General features: G+C 41.2%; 1 protein-coding gene across 1 annotated transcript in view; it reads right to left on the bottom strand.

Annotated features, from left to right (window-relative positions):
- Nucleotides 1-2,013: 2,013 nt before the first annotated feature.
- Ostf1 (osteoclast stimulating factor 1) overlaps nt 2,014-17,751 on the bottom strand; it is a 51,784-nt gene continuing 36,046 nt past the window's right edge. The window contains exons 4-10 of the mRNA XM_042665609.1: nt 16,649-16,712; nt 14,201-14,254; nt 12,432-12,539; nt 11,313-11,362; nt 8,068-8,146; nt 7,035-7,133; nt 2,014-2,544 (exon numbers count right to left, since the gene is read on the bottom strand). Coding sequence (XP_042521543.1) covers nt 2,486-2,544; nt 7,035-7,133; nt 8,068-8,146; nt 11,313-11,362; nt 12,432-12,539; nt 14,201-14,254; nt 16,649-16,712 — 513 coding nt within the window. The 3' untranslated portion in view covers nt 2,014-2,485. The remainder of the gene's footprint in view (nt 2,545-7,034; nt 7,134-8,067; nt 8,147-11,312; nt 11,363-12,431; nt 12,540-14,200; nt 14,255-16,648; nt 16,713-17,751) is intronic.

The following is a 17,751-nucleotide window of genomic DNA, read 5'->3' as shown; positions in this document are numbered from 1 at the left end:
TTTTCCTTTGTTGTTGTTTTTTAATGTACTATAGGATTGTTTTTGTTTCTTTTATATGTTTTTTCCCCCATGGTATATCCCCTGTTGTCACTGTACTTAATTTTGGTACCCTGAATCTTTATATACATTTAAGACACTATGTTGGAAATGAACTTTACAATTTCGGAGGAGTGAGGGAGGTGGAGGAGGGAAGGGATAGTAGGGAAAAAAAACAAAGGAGGGGTAACAATGCTCCAATACTAGATAGGAACTGTACTCATCACCTTACTCACGTAACTGTAACCCCATCTTCACAATACAAAAAAAAAAATTACAACAGACTCAACCCCAGAGGAAACTAAAACTGGAATATGCAAGATGCTTTGGGACACACAGCTGGGCCAGTATCTTACTGTCTGAGAGGCCAGAATGCAACAGCTAGGGCAGCATTCTACTACCATGACTGTCAGAAAGTTCAGATTACAACAAAACCTCCAATCATTTCCAGAACATAACCACAGCTGACCTTGTACAATCAGAGGAGTGGCAAGTTCCCAGAATGGGGTTTTGCTGCTGACTTCGGCATTAAACAATCTGAGAGGAAACTCTGATCTGCCAGGCTGAACAAACAAGAAGAAAGAAAAGTCCCATGGAGTTTCAAACACAACTAAACAAGCTGTGGTGCTTCCCCAGAAACGTATATAACTGGTAAACTTAGAAGAATCCTTATCTTTAAGGAGACCCTTATCTTTATTTAACCTCCAAAGGGGAGGGAAAAAAAGCCAGAAATGGAGCTGAAGCACAAATGGTAAAACACCAACTAAGGGTCAGCCCCAAACCCTGAGTTCAAAACCCAGTATCAGCACACACACACACACACACACACACACACACACACACACACACACACACGAGTTCTTTAATTACCTACAGGTGCAAAGTAGAGAAGAATAAAAAAATCACAAGACTCTCCAAAATCTTTTCCCATAGACACAGCCCTGTTTTTAAAAGAATAATCCTTAGTTTCAAAAAGGATTTTACATCTATCTTCCAGTGTGCTCTTAGGATGAAAAATAAATTAAGCCAAACTTAATAACTTGTTTATTTTAGAATATTCTCTTTTGATTAGTTCCTGACTCTAAGCTCATCCTTTGGTGTCAAAATATGTTCAGATTCCCTATCTACTAGAGTCCAGTGGGGCTATTTCCATATCTACTAGAGTTCGGGGGGGGGGGGGGGCGCGTATTTAAAAGGCCTTCACTGGCTTCTCTTGGTGTCCCTTCTCAAGACACACAGAAAGGCCAGTCATAGACAAAAGAAACTCTTACAGAGGCAGATACTCATTTCCTGAGCTGAACCACTTCCTGCTTCAAACACTTCCTTCTCTTCACCAATGTAATTTGTGAACTTAGCATTGAAGTCTACTTGCCAAAGTACTTCTGGGCCTAGAGTGGAGAAAACAGGCGAATGTATCGTGGGTGTGACATTTTTAACATCATCACTGCAGAAACACAAAATCAGAAGCACAAATGAAGCGTCAGTCATTACTACACAGGGTTTCCTGCCAGGTTCATTAATTCAGCAAAAGAGTCTGAACTGTTACAGGCTAGACCTGCATTGTGAGAAAAGGAATGTGGCAAGAGAAAATAATGTATATGAAAAAAGGCATGACTCAACTTTTTCCTATGGAAAATGAGGGCAGCTTTTTTTTTTTAGGATATTAACATGTTTAACTTTTCAATTAAGCAAACTGTAACAAGTTACTGAGTTTCCTCACTCTATAACCTGAGAAATAAAACTAAACATCTCAGAATTATTCAAATTATATACTTCACTATATAGTCATCTTCTCATTGGTTACTGTCTTGATTAATCAAAACAGATACAGGAAGGTGGCCTTAAACATCGCTAGCATGGTTCTTCTGTACTAATATAAAAGGCAATTTAAAAAACACAAACCAGTTCTCATTTCAGTATAAAGAGTGGGCTCCATTTACTAACCATGAATGATGACGCAAAAACACCCAAAAGGAATAAAGTCTCTTAAAATGTTTATTTCTGTCAGAACAGCTGACAATTTTCTATTAAGTATTTTGGTCTGTTATTATAACAAGCATCCCCCCTTTTAAAAATCCATTCAAGAGATCCCAATCCTTGAGGTAAAGAACTTGAATGAAACAGAAAGAAAAAAGAGAGAGAGAGAGAGAGAGATCCTGATTTTTTTAAGGCAAAATATTCTTAAAATTCCTTTAGCTTGATAAATAGAAATAATCTCTTCTTGTTCTACTCTGGTGAATATAAATGTATTTTACAAAGCAAAGTTTTCCATCACTTATTGGCAAAACAAAGGTGAGACATCCACTTACAGGTCCTATTCACAGTGCAATACTGCCATGTCTATATAGACACTTTTGTTTTTACAGTTATCAATACTCTTCCGGCAAAAACTAAGTTTTGGAATGGCAAAAGCAAAAGAAGTTCTAGATGTCAAAGCTCCAGCAGGGAGTTAATCTGAGTCTTCATCATCAAGGTAGTCCTCAGCATTGCTTAATGTTCGAACTGCATCTAAAAGAACAGGGAGAGAAGGTAAAACACAGAACGTACAAATTGCTTCCATTTTTTCCCCCTTCAATTTAACAAACTGCAATCTTCTCCTAGAAGCGGGGATAATATTTTCCCTGAGATCTTCCTGTGTTTGCTTTTAAGAAACTAAGTTTCTGCCAGTGGAGAGCCTGACGAATAAATGTGTCTACCTCTTCTTATCCATGTGGGGCAGTGAAGCACTGTGAGTCCATTTCTAGCGCAAAGTGATCAGCCACACACACCATGACACCAGGACACCAGAGTCACTCTGCTGTGACAGTGGAGTTCCCCACATCCTCCCGCCCGGGGACAAAGGTATTTGTGGCCCAGTCTGCCCACAACCTGAGCCCTTACCTCGAGACAATGTTACTGGGTAGAGAGAAAGAGAATAGATGAAAACATCTAAAGTTCACTTTCATTCTACAACAACTTGAAATCAAAGTATTCTCACAAGTAAACGATGGAAACTTAGAAAAGAACATTTACGATGGCAAGAGAATAAGAGAAGGGTGGAAAGGCTGAGGGATACACTGCACACATGTGTGCGAATGTCACTGTGAAATTCCTCCTGTACAGCTCATGTGTGCTAATTTGTTAAAGGTTTAAAAATAGAAATAGTTGCACTAATCAAATGGTAAAGACACCCTGAATGAGTGTCAAAAGGAAGACAGCTCCTCTTTTACTGTCATCTGTTCAACTACCTGGTCAAATTCTTGAATGGATAAAGAAAATGTGATACTCACATACACAACACACACACACACACAATAGAATTTTACTCATCCACTAGAAAGAATGCTATTGTATCATTTGTCAAGAAATGGAAAGACTTGGAAAAATTATGTTAAGTGAAGTAACTTGGGCCTAGAGACAAAGGATGTATGGCTTCCCTTCTATGTAGAAACTAGATTTAGCTTACAAACGCTTAGGTAAATGTGCTGGGTGGTGCGCAAGTGTAGACAACGCATTGACTGAGTGTCTCCACTGTCCACTGATGTGCAGCCAGCAAGGCAACACATGGCTTAGCAGCATTCCCATGATCCTCTCCTCATGTCCATCCCCCCTCAGCCACAAGCTCCTCAAAGGTCAGCACTTACACAAACAAGCTCATAAGCCAACAAAGGATAATTAAGTGGCAGAAGGACAGACACAGTCACATAGATAACGTGAAAAGTATCAGGCACAGCCAGGCACCCAGTGGCTCGTACCTATAATCCTAGCTACCCAAAAACAATCTATGGTGACTGACAGAGTGTACCATATTTGACTACTTGTGTGTGGGAATGTTCTCCAGCTAGACACATGTTTGGGTACACGGGTACATGTGGTAAGGAAAACGATTTATCTAGCTAGACATCTGACATTTGTGCTTTACTTAATGTTAATTATATTTTTTTTAATTTAAGGGGCTCAGCTGTTAAGTACGACCCTGGCCTCCACTCCTCCATCCCAAAGTAATCCTTCATGATAATCACAATCTGTAAGTTTTTTGTCCTGAGAAAAGATAATAAGAAAATTGGTTTTTATCAAATAATATCCAATTATACCATTTCTAGATTAGAGTTCAAGCTGGAGGACATGGCCAAATGGTACATACAACCTGCATCCACCTATGATCATAATATGAATTTTAAAATTTTAAATTGGATGATTGAGGGAATAAAGCAAGGAAAAAAATAGCATGAAATCTGAAATATGAAGGTTCATTTCTGGGCACTGTCTGCCAGACCCTGAGATTGTCTCATTAATAAATCCATGATGCAATTAACACAAATTTAACCCACTTCCCAGCAAGTCAGGACTGGATACAGTCCTTGTGTATCCTGATCAAGAATACGATACGCATAAGACTCTGAGATGCTTTAGCTTGGAAGAACCTAACTCCTTGCTCAAGACTTTTGGGAGTATTTGTCTAGCCACAGGAAGTTAGTGGCAGAGAAAGGAAGTTGGGCCACAGTCCCTTCTTGCTAACCCAACCAAAGCAGCAAGGAGGAGTTGGGGTGGGGAGAGGGGCAGGGAGGCCAACTTCAAGCTAGAGTATCTCTCCACACAGCTGCAAATATGGCTTCCCAATAAAATGGCTCTGGGCAGCACCAGTTCAGCCGATAAATGCTTTTCTTTCTCTTAGGAGAAACCGTGTCCAGGAAGGGATAATCAAAGAAGATTGACTCTGGCAGTGAGCATTAATCAGGGCTTGAATGAGAAATCTCAGACTGGTAAGTGGTTTACTCTACATCTGAAGTAAAGTGGAAGAGTAAAATTAAAATGCAGGGCAAAGATAGATCTGGAAGAAAAGACAAAAGAAACAAGGGATTCCTGGAGGTCTACAATGGGAATTTGGTAGCAAGTACAGAGATGAATTCTGGGAGGCTCCTTTGGCAAATCATGAAGAGAACTGTTTATTTCTTGTGATGGACTAAAGCAGGAGCCTAAGGGCCTTTTTCTATTTTGCTGCTTCTGCTAGCAACTGAATAAGAGATAGTAAAAAACATCTGTTGTAGAAAGGGAGGGAAGAAGGGCGAACAAATGCAATCACGCTATTCATATTCATGCTATGTGGAAAATGACTTATGCAACTTGTGAGCAGCAATGGGAGGGGAAACTGGGAGAAAGCAAAGGAAGGGTAAAAAAGAAACGTACTTATTACCTAACTTATGAAACGGTAACCCCTCTGGACAACATCTTAATAACAAACGATAAAATTATATTTTAAAAAAATGTGGTTCTTCCGATAAAACAAGAAATATTAGAGATCGATGGTCCAAAAATTAATTCAAAATGTAATCAGTATTCCATTATACAAATGAACTCTCAACAAGAAAACGTGTCAGATGTGGTAGCTGGTGTACACCTGCAATCCCTGCTATGTGGGAGTCATAGGTAGGAGAATCTTGGTCCAAGACCAGGCTCGAGGAAAAAAACATGATACTAAATCTGAAGCATAACTAAAGCAAAAAGAAAAGGCTGGGGAGTGTAGTTCAAGCAGTAGATCGTCTAATAAGTATGAGTCCCCAAGTTCAAGCCCCAATATGATAAGTAAGAGGGGGGAAAAACCCAAGAAAACAAATGTCCTTTACCTCTTTGGATATATATTCTGTTCTTTTTGGTAATTCTGTATCAATATGGATCAGCTGAACTTTAGACCATTAAAGAAGGCCCGGCATAATGAACACCCACGTAAAGATTTGCAAAAAGTACCCCTTCTATGACACCAGTTTCTTCCTAGAAAATTGTGACCATAATGTACTACTGTTCGTTTACATTTTAATGGGTATCCAAGTGTCAAACATTAAAGGAGCAAGGTCTGAGAAGTAAAATGAAGGGGTATTTAATGTCCCCTCTGTTCAAACCTTTCTCTGCTTTCACCCCTTGGACTTGGCAATGAATGGGCCAGGAGGTTGATGATGAATGTGGTACGGGGAGGGAGAAGTAAATGAACAGTAGTTCAAGACAGGTCCTTGCTGAATTCATCAGAATAACTGAGGGAAGACACCTTCACTAGTTACATGCAGAGAGGTCAATAAACAGCTTGCATGAATAATCATCACAAGTGAGTCATTGCGTCTTAACACTTTTCTTTCAAAGCAACCACAAGAGCTTCTGTATTTTTTTTCCTCACATACTCTCCCACTCTGAGAACAGAAGAGCTAAGCAAGAACTAAAGGCCCTCCTCATTTCAAGCCCTAGTACTGGCACCCCAATTTTTTTTAAATTAAAAAGGCATGTACCTTTTAAAACCATCCCTGAATAGGGAGCATTAATATGATCAAAGTACATTATATTCATGTATGAAAATGTATTGAAAACCACTAAAAATGTAGAAAAAGTAATCCTAGCTACTCAAGAGGCTGAGATCTGGGATCATGAGTCAAAGCCAGCCTGGGCAGGAAAGTCCATGAGACTCTTATCTCCAATAAACCACCAAAAAACCAGAAGTGGTGCTGTGGCTCAAGTGGTAGAGTGCTAGCCTGGAGCTGAAGAGCTTCAGGGACAGCACCCAGTATTGCCACACACACACACACACACACACACACAAAGTCCAAAATGTTTAACAAAATCTAGAATCCTTTAAAATAAAATTTACAAGTATCCTTGTTTAAATTAGAGGCAAAATATAACCATGGAGCCATGAGATGCTCAATTTGAACAACATATAGTCAAAACTACTCCTAAGAACTTTTCTAGACCAGGGGAAAGGAGTTGGATCTCCAGAATGGACTACTATGAAGAACAAGGTGAGAAGACATAGCTTACAAGGAACAAAAGAGACAAGAACAGGGTGGAAGGTCTTTATATTTCTCCAGATTTCTGTCTGTGTCTGGGTGTTCTTCAACTTTGGAGGTTCTGGGTTAGAACAAGGATGTATAAATCAAAGTTCAGAATCATCTAAAGAATTTACCAAGAAAAAAATCTTCCCAGTGTGACCTAATAAGCCTTAGAATATACAGAGAAAGAACTGAAAAAGTAAATACCTGTTCCCTGCTTCTTTTTCAGGAGAGACGCACAGGCCGCATTCGTGGCCATGTCCAGGGCCAGCTTCTTCTCATTGTTTCTCAAGTCTGTCCTGGCACCTTCCCAACACAAGAAAAAGTCAGTCGTCTTTCAAGAGTGTATAGCAGGAGTCAATGCTTATTCCACCAAGGCTATCAAACTAGCGAACAATTGGGGCCTAGGACTAAACAGTATTTGGCGTGAATAGCCAAATAGCTTCTTGCTGTACCTGTGGAAGTATATGCTCCATTAAAAGAGGCTTTCCCTTCTAGTCCCTACAGGACTACTTTCGGGGATGTGTTTATCACACCCTTGGCAAGCCCTAAACCATGTACCCACACACTAGAAGGTATGTGCATCTGAGCAGGAATCTGTGAATTCCAAAGACACATCTTTGACTGCTGGCAGCGGGGTAGTGGTGGCTCATGCTTGTAGTCCTCGCTATTCAGGAGGCTGAGATCTAAGGACTGTGGTTTGGTTTGAAGCCAGCTGGGGCAGAAAAGTCCATGAAAATCTTATCTCCAATTAACCAGCAAAACGCTGGAAGTAGCGATGTGGCTCAAGGGGTAGAGCATCAGCCTTGAGCAGAAAAGCCAAGTGAGAGCTCATGACTCCAAGTTCAAATTTCAGTACTGGCATGCGGGCGTATGCACACACACACACAAACACACACCCTGGGGCTGAGTTTGAGGGGCTATTTTACATCTTTAGGTATACTCTTTTGTAATACATTCCCAGAGGAAACTAGTTGCCTAACTCACTGTTCAAGGGAGAACTCCACCACCCACTCTTGTCTTTGTGATAAAATTACTTCAGAATCTAGAAATATATTGACACAAAGGTCAAAAAGTACAGAAGTTCACTCAACAAAAACAACTCTATGATATAAACAGTTTCAAATTCCCAGTTTCAAATAAGGAGGTGATCACCTTCCTACTATTGCGAACGGTATGACTAGATGGAGTCTATCTTTCCCAGTAAGCCAAGGCCAGATCAACTCAGCACCACCTTTACCTTTTGCCAGAAGCAACTGGACAATGTCGGCATAGCCCTTCCAGGCGGCAGCATGCAAAGCCGTGTCCCCCAGCTTGTTCTGTGGTGGCAGAGAGAGCAAGGGACATTTGAAAACGAGGGAGTGGCTTGAATGGAGACGTTAGATCTACTCTCATCAAGCCTGAAGTGAGAACACTGAGTGGTAAAGTTCTAAGGAGAACAGGGAATGATGTGGGGAGATGGAAGGCCTGGGAGGAAGGGTGGAAAGCAACATGGCGGAAGTTCAGAATGAAATGCAGATGGCAGCGGAGAGAGACAGCAGGAGGAAGCTGCTTGGTTGGCCTGTACAGAAACCCAGCAAGAATCCAGAATGCATCATCCTGGAGACACTGGAGTGGGATGAGGAAACAGAAATAAGATAGCAAGAAACTGCTTAAACATGTCAACAGCTAGGTGCCTATGATCACATGAAATGATGCTTATTGAAAGGAACTCCAAGAAATGTAACTCCAAGAAATGGCTTTTTATTGTACTGTTTGTGGGTCTTTTCCCCCCCTTCTGTTTATTTTCCTTTTGTTGCTGTTCTTGATTTCTGCACCCTTTGTCTTGTGTGTAAGTTTATCTGATTTAGGGAGGGGAAGGGAAAGCACAGAAATGGTGAGACACAAGATGAAATAAGTCAATAGTGATAGTCACTAGATACTATGTTGGAAATGAACTATACAACTTGGGGGGTAGGGAAGGAGGGAGGAAAAAAAAACTGGGAGAAAAATGAGGGAGGTTGTGACACTGTTCAAAAAGAAATGTACTCATTACCTAACATAACTGTAACCCCTCTGTACATCACCTTTACAATTAAAATTAAACATTAAAAATGGTAAACAAAATAAACTTAATATTGGGGGGAAAGATGTCCATAATATGCATTTTTTAATGTTTTAATTTTTATATTTTGCTGGTCATGGGGCCTGAACTCTGGGCCTGGGCACTGTCCCTCAGCTCTTCAGCTCAAGGTTAGTGCTCTACCACTTGAGCCACAGTGCCACTTCCGTCTTTTTCTCCTTATGTGGTGCTGATGAATTGAACCCAGGGCCTCATGCATGCAGAGCAAGCACCCTACCACTAAGCCACGTTCCCAGCCCCATAATATGTTATTTTGGTTTGGTCAAATGGGCCAGAATTGTTCCTGACAAACAAGAGCTAGTGACTGCAGAATCTATTGGTAGAAAGAGCTAAGGGATAAGAGCTCAAACTCCTTTTTGTTTATCCTCTGTACAAACCTATTTAGAAATTCGTATTAATAGGAATTAATTCCTATTCCTACCTTTTCCCCTCCAACCTACATTAAGCAAAATTAATTGATTAATCTGCTTCTCTACATTGAATCTACCTACATCCTCTTCAATGTGCATTAACTAACTCACAACTGGTTCAGTAAACATCTGCTTAATCAAAAAGGAACACAGTAGTATAGAGTTTCCCCAAACACACTGCTCCGTAGGCATGTGGGGAGCTGAGGAAAGTACAGGAGCAATTACTCTGAGAAACGCTAGGCTGCTGAAATACCAGATTTTTGGTTGGGAAAGATAGGCGTATCATACATTAGTCCTTCACTAGTTAAAAAACAAAAAAGATTCAGAGGCAGACATCCCATCTCCTATAGCCACCTTGAGCAAGAATGTAAACAGCCCTGGTGTGAACTGTCTATGGAGAGGAAGCAGAGGGTCTCAGGACTGCAAGGCAAGAAACTCAAGTTTCCCAACGACTTAAGTGAGCCTGGAAGAAGCCCACTCACAGTTGATATCTGGGCTTCCCCTTGAGAATCTGAGCTCAGATGCTCTCGATGGCATGCCTAGAATCCTAACCTACAAGGAACAGATGCCGTAGTCAGTCTGGCTTCCTATCTGGGAATGAGGTCTGTCCTTCTCAGATGCTCCCACCATGATGATGCCAACCACCTTAAGGTCGTCACCACAGCCATACTGATCCTGGCACCACGCCCTTGAATCTCTAGGACTGTTAGCTGAATAAACCTCCTTTCATTATAGAGTAACCTGCCTCAGATATTTCATGATAGTAACAGAAAACTGCCTAATACAAGAATCAAACCAAGGGATCTGGGAAGGTGGCTCAGTGGTAGAGCACTTGCCTTGCATGCCTGAGGCCCTGGGTTCGATTCCTCAGCACCACATAAGCAAAAAGAAAAAAGCCAGAAGTGGCGCTGTGGCGCTCAAGTGGTAGAGTGCTAGCCTTGAGTTGAAGAGCTGAAGGACAGCGCCCAGGCCCAGAGTTCAGGCCCCACGACTGGACTCAAAAATAAAAAAGAATCAAACCAACATCAAACCTCTCAAAAACAACCCCCGAAATGAGAATCCCACAGGGCAGTGGGCACTGAGGAATATAAACTTGTGTCAAGCCAAATAACCCATCTCAACCTTCTCTTTTTTCAAGACTCTACCCAAAGATGTTCCATGACAAAAAAGACACAGGACTCAGAACAATGAAGCTACAACACAGAACAGAGGGGAAGGTAGCAACGGGCAGTGGAGGCTAAGTTGCTCAGGGTGGGAGGTTCTGGGAACTCACTGATTATCTTAAGCATTTTATACAAGGATACCAAGAGAGGATAAAACATAAAAGTCTGAATAAGATTCTTTAAAGATAAACAGAAGACAATAAGAAAGAAAGAAATTATACAAGCAGTGGCCATTATTTTGACAGTGTTATCCTAGGTAATATAATCCAAGCCTAGGATCACACACTTCAGGAGGAGCACGGGTGGACACATGGAGTGCTGGGATACTGTAAGATGAGATCAGGGCACAATCAGCAAGCTTAAACCTTCTCCAATCAACCAGGAGGCCAAACTACATCTGCAGAGGTATTGGCTAATTTGAATGTTAAAAATAATAACAGAGTGAAGGAAGGGATGACATTGTCCAAAAAGAAATGTATTCATTACCTGACTTATGACATTATAACCCCTCTGTACATCACCTTTATAATAACAACTTACAGACTAAAATAATAATACTTTTTATATGCTTGAAGGGCTGGGACTGTCACTGCGTGGTAGGGTGCTTCCTTAGCATGTGTGAAGCCCTGGGTTGCATCCTCAAGACAGCAACACAAAATAAAAGTAACAAGAAACAAATCCTAGGTGCTCACAGTTTTCTGACTAAAACTCTGTGCACGCCGTAGGCTGTCCTGTCCCAAACACAACTGGCCAGGTGTGTCTGGAGAGCCTTCCCAGTGAGCAGACTCACCTGCTGGTTCAGTTCAATATTGGACTGAGTAAACAGAACTTCCACCACATCTGAAAGTCAAATAGAAAAGATGCTTTTTAAGCAAGAAATACAAGACCTGATGAAAGTAGGCACAATCATATTTCAAGAGAAGATTTTTTTAGGAAGATTTTCAAGCAAATTCTTGTAACAAATTTGCCAAACCATCTATACACAGGGAAAAAAAGAATCTATGAAGTAGAATTACAGAGAAAAAATATACAAATGGTTTTGCTGCTTGCAAGTTCACATGATCTGCATGTGACCTACAGTAAGACAGATTTTCTTTGGAGAGAGAAAGCAGTCACAAGTTTCCCTGTGCTGTAGGCTACTCAGTTAGTTGGGCTCTGTTTTTTTTCTTGTTTGGTATTTTTTGTGTTAGAGAAAGAGATAGAAAGATTGGTATGGTACATTTGGGGCCAATGTTAAAAAAAAACAAACTAGAAATGTAATTGGTCATTTGTACTGATTTCCATAGAGAGACCATCAAATGAATTATAAATTTAAGACAACAACATCTTTCTTCTGAAGTCAATTGCTTGCATTTAACTTAAAATGTATATCATAGCTGGGTATAATAGCTATGCAGGAAGCTGCTATCTGAGGATTGTGGTTCAAAACCTGTCTGGGCAGAAAAGTCATCGAGACTCTTTATCTCCAATTATCCAACAAAAAGCTGGAAGTGGAAACATGGCTCAAGTGGTAGAGCACCAGCTTTGAGGAAGAAAAAGTAAGGGAGAGATTAAAAAACGCCAATCATAAAAACCTGTCTTGGGACAAGCTAAATTTTCCCTTTCCTTCTCTGCAAGATTCAAACAATGGATTTGTGTTTGAAGTACTTCTGTTTTCTGGCAAACTTTCTAAGCCTGAGAGGAAAAAAGAAAAGCACTTTGCAGCCTTTCCAGGGAGCAGCATGTACGGCGAGGATGCAAGCTGCTCGGCAGGGCCTCCAGGAGCCAGGCTTTGGGCTGAAGTTCTAGGGAATTCCGAAAGAATAACCAGCATCGTTGGGTTTCCATTCTCGTAACTCTGGCTCCCTTAGGTGACACACTGTTTTTCCCAGCAGCACAGGGATTTGTCACCGCCAATGACACACAGTACCTTTGTGACCCCCGTGGCAAGCCCAGTACAAGGCTGTGCTCCCAGCTTTGTCTAAGCCGTTCACGCCCACTCGGTTGTCCAAGCACTCTCTCAGCCAGCTCAGGTTGCCTGGAACAAGTGGACAGGCATCAAAAACACCAGAAAGAAGATCTTATCCTTTGCTCTGCTTTTCAGTCAATTTAATCTTTCATCAGCTTCCATTTGTGGCGGATCGTCATCAAGTCTTAAATGGAGACCTGCCCATCTGCTGCATTTATTCTTGCACATTTTGACTCTCCGTGTATTAAAGGAAAGCATTCACATCAAGCTTTAATGGTAGAGTGACAGGAAGTGCTATCTAAGTAGATTTGCTGAAGATATTCTGTAAATATATATATATATATATGTATATATATATATATATATATATATATACACTCTATATGCATTTGTCTTTCTTTATGAAATTCTGAAGCTTGGAATGAAAACAAGTCAAACCTAAAAACAAAGTGGAAGCATTCCTATCCATATTTAAAGTTCCTATAAGACAAGACATACTACATAAGCTACTCTAATCTACGGTCCTTACATGCTAAAACATAACTATAAATTAAAACTCTTCAGGCTAATGCTCTAAGTATTGAATTTACAAAGAATTATTTTTAAATGGCAGATTAATACCTCTAAACCCATAATTTCCTTATGTACATTCAGCTTCTAAAAAGACCCAGAACAGAAGGGAAAGAGCTCGCCAAGGCTTTACCAAAACACCTCATTATCTGTGGCAACCATAGTGCTACCGGCATTTGGGGCCAGAGAATTTTGTGTTGTGGAGCTTCAGTGACATGCCCAAAATATGCCAGCAGTATCCTTCCCAAGTCATGGCAGTAAAAATGTCTCCAAATATAGCAAAATGCCCTAGAGCTTATAGGAAGGAATTACGGATAAATGGGTGTACAGTAATACATGCCTGTAATCCTAGTTACTTAGGAGGCTGAGATGTGGAGGACTGTTTAAATCCAGCCCAGATAAAACATAAAGCAGGTCCTCAGCCAATAATCTGAGCATAGTGACACACATCTACCATCCTAGCTATACAAGAAGTGTAAACAGGAGAATCACAATCCATGTTAGCCTGGGTAAAAAAATGCAGATCCTATTTGCAAACTAACTAAAGTTAAAAGGGTTGAGCGTGCTCAAGTAGTAGATCAAGCATCGACAAATATGAAGCCAGGAGCACTAGGGTTTTTTTGAACTGGGCTGGGAGGGCATACTCATCATAGACATCCTCTTCAGACGAATTGTTACTTAACCCCTTTCCTGAACTCCTTCTCCACATGGGCACTCTCTTAATGCACCCCCAGGACACACTCTTGCTCTCCACTTCCTCATTATGGCCACTACAGCCTGTCCAAACTTAAATACATTTCAACTGCTCTACCTCTCCTACCACATTTTAATCATCTATAGTTAGAGGTCAACGCAGTGGCTGGCTTTGGAGAGGAGAGGATCTCAAGTATGTGAGGGCACATTTAGAGGTGGCTGAAGTTTTCTACATTCAAATTTGGGTACTGGTTCCCTGGATGCATGCATCTGCCAAAAGTTAACATATTGCATACTTTAAATCCTTCCATTCACTGGAGGTGTGGCTCAAGTAGTAGAGCACCTTCCTAGCAAGTAAGAAGATCTGAGTTCAAACCCCAATATCACTCAAAACACACAAACAAAAAAAAATCACTGCATTCTACTGTACTATCGCTGTCGGTCAGAACACCGAAAATCACACCCACCTCTTTTGGCAGCTTCATGCAGTGGATTGTCAATGGATTCTGCCTGCTCAGCCACTAGAAAAAATTGAAAAGCAAAAGTATAATCCCAGCGCTGAGGGTGCCCCATGATTTACCAGAGTGACCCACATCCCAACTTTATGAGAGCCAAAGCCTCGGACAATACAGTTTCACTTACTTAATGAGGATAAAAACTAACAAGGAACCAAACAGATACTGCCTGCTTTAAAGGAAGCTGAAGTCTGCGTTCAGTGGGGCAATCGCATAGCAATTCACTGAAACAGGAACAAAGCCAAACAGACCGTCCAACCTGGGTATTTACTAAGGTGTTTAGTACCAAACCCCAGGAATTTACTCTCCAAGTATTTAATAAATAAATACTTTGAAAGATAGCATCTGATATCCACTCATTCACCAAACCAACCTATGTTGAAGATAGCTAAAAGATAATTCTGATTCCTCTGTGTGAGTACATGTAGGAGAGAGCGAGGGACATAGCTTGTCTTCTGTGTTCAGAAAGGACAATGGGCAGACCTACAAGTCCCTGAGGGAGACTGTGGTCCTCAAATGAGGAGGTGTACTCCAAGGAGGGCTAGGGGTTCAAGTGTGACTTCAAGACCACATTTTCCCACCACGGAAGAACTGTGACGGAATGTTCTTGTGGCTGGAATGGAGTGTACTACAAAGGTATATTTGGGGGTGTCGAATGTTTCCTGGAATACCACCCAGGTGACCTAGCTGAATTTCTACCATGCCCTCAATCTAGTGATCGTTGAGGACATGGTGCCTGCAGGCCAGAAGCTCATCTTTAGGTGGTTGGAAGCCAAGATGGCTGCCAGGGTGAATTCCAGGCCACCTCTGAGTTCATGATAATTCCATCTGTGTGATAATTGACACAATCCTGCAGTGCTGTGGCACCTGACAAGTTCCGCAGGGACAACTGGACTGAACCATGAAAGGAGTGAAAACAGACAATGCTTGAACTCCTGGAGACTCCACCCAGACCTGGAGAAGAGGAGACTATCCTTCCCCATTATTAGCCCATTTCTTTTATTCTGTATCTATAAGCTCTGATCCTTAAGCATTCAGGAGTTTATCTCCCACTTCTATTCATGGCCAAGAATAAAAAGTCTGCTTTGCTGCTCAATGAGTGCTGGGTCTTCTTGTTTATATCCCACAATTTCCAGAGGGAAAAAAAGGACCCAGTTTGAGGACAAAATAAAATAAGGCAACACAAGCTGGACATCAGTAGCTCACACCTGTAATCTAGCTCTTCAAGAAGCTGAGATCTAAGGATTGTGGTTCAAAGCCAGCCTGAAGAGGAAAGTCCCTGAGATTCTTCTCTCCAATTAGTCACCAAAAAGCCCAAGTAGAGCTGTGACTCAACTGATAGACTTAGGGGCAGCATCCAGGAACCTAGCCTCAAGCCTCAGGACCAGCGCCAAAACAGAAAATAAAAATGCAGAAATAGATAAATATTTAAAGAATTCTTTTTTTGATCTTTTTCTTCTTCTTGTGTTGTATTTTGTTGGTTATGGGCATTGGCAAAGAACAGTACCATCCTAAAACCAAGGTGAGCAGGATCCCTGGGCTGGGTCCCAGGCCTTAGATATCACCCCAATTTTCACCAGAACTTTGAAGGATTCTGATTGGTATTTTCTAAGTTCTCTCTGGTACTTGGGAATTGATGCCTGAAGCCAGTTCTATTAGTCTAAAGACTCATCATGCTAAATTCTAAAGGAATCATAGAAGTGGTAAATATGCAAACCTGTTCTTATACATATGGGAAAACTAAATTCCTAAGGTAGTAGTCTTAACTAAGGTGCCTTGTTATTAAAAGGTACAAGAATTGGGTATGATGGGACATGAATATAATCCTAACAGTTGCTGGGGGCTGGGGGACTGAAACAGGAGGGTCATGTGTTCAAGACTAGCCTAGCCTACATGGTAAACAAACATACAAGTGGAAGAAAACCTATTAAAACCCATACCTTGGTACCCTTGTTTACTAGTCTTATGTTCTGACTTTTCTTATTTCTACCTATCTATTCTTGTCTGTCTTGTCTCTCTAACCAGAAACAGCTTTGGGGCAAGCACCCTATCTCCATGTTCCAGCTCCCCAAACTTTCATGCTATGATTTCCATTACCCCAAACATGAACTTATGAAGTGGGGCTTTTTAAAACAAAAATCACAAATTCATTCAAGAAAGACTCTGGGAGAAGAGCTGACTGACCTAAGACCATGGTGTTTCCGGGGAAATCTCATGCTACTGCAGTGTACAGCCCCAAGCACAGCTGCTACTCTTGGCCACTGTATGACAGGAGGCTCAGAGACTAGAAAATGTCCTAGAATGGCAATAACTCCACATCTGCAAGCAGAGGAAGCCAAATCTGCCTCAAGAACCAGGAGGCAAAAATGAGCACAGTAAAGCCACCCCTGCAGCACTTACCGTAATTGCTTGGAATGAGTCCCGTCCTGCCTTTGCAAGTCCCTTTCCACCAATTGGTATCACTCTGGGGAAAGAAAGAGTTCAGTGACAGGGCACCAAATCCAGATGCCATTCAACCTCTCTCAAAACCACCTGCTTCCCACACATACCTGTACTGTAAAGTGTACCTGCCCACGCCCATGTGTAGCATCTTATTTGAGTACAGGTTTTGAAAGTAGTCCTTCACAATCTTTTGGATTGTAATGTTACCTCTGATGTCTCTGATTTTGTTGATTTGAGTCTCCTTTCTCCTTTTCTTTGCCAATTTAGCTAGTGGTCTGTCAATTTGATTGATTTTTTTTTCTCAAAGAACCAGCATTTTGTTTCATTGATCTTATGTATAGCTTTTTTTTTAAGCCTCCAGTTCATTGATTCCACCTCTAATCTTTACTATATCTCTCCCTCTGGTCGTCTAGGGTTTGGTTTGTTCCTGTTTTCCTGGCAGCTTTATTTGTATGAATCATGAGGTTATTTACTTGAGCTGTTTCTGTTTTCTTCTTGATGTCCATGTTCATCAAACTCCCTCATACCATACCACTGCTAGGGGTAGCCACCTCCCTTACCAGCAAATTACAATGTACACAGGAATCAAATAGACTTCATTACAGAGCCTCAACTGCCAAACAACTCAGAGATAACATGAAAGAGAAGTAGAGAAAACTAACTAGGGGAAGTGGGGTTTTTTGGTCTGGTTTAATTGTTCTTCTCTTCTAAAATGTTATGTTCTGGAAGAATTTCTAATGATCTTTCTATTTTACCTTCATCTTTTGGGTAACTTTATTTGTTGTTTGTTGTTGTTGTTTATTTTGTTATGGTCCTAGGGCCTGAACTCAGGGTCTGGGTGCTTAAGATTTTTTGCTCAAAGCTAATGCTCTACTACTTGAGCCACAGCTCCACTTCCAGGGGTTAAGTGGAGATGAGTCTCACAAGCTTTCTGCCTGGGTGGCATTGAACCATGGTCTTCAGAGCTCAGCCTCCTGAGTAGCTAGAATCACAGGCATGAGCCACCAGTGCCTGACAACTTTTTCAATTTTTTTCACAGAAAAAAATTCAAAACTATGCAA

This window comes from Dipodomys spectabilis, unplaced genomic scaffold (genome assembly GCF_019054845.1).
Source record: "Dipodomys spectabilis isolate Male_0828 unplaced genomic scaffold, ASM1905484v1 ptg000335l, whole genome shotgun sequence".
Lineage (NCBI taxonomy): Eukaryota > Metazoa > Chordata > Mammalia > Rodentia > Heteromyidae > Dipodomys > Dipodomys spectabilis.
Note: the sequence above shows the minus strand (reverse complement) of the source record. Positions and strands in the feature narration are given on the sequence as shown.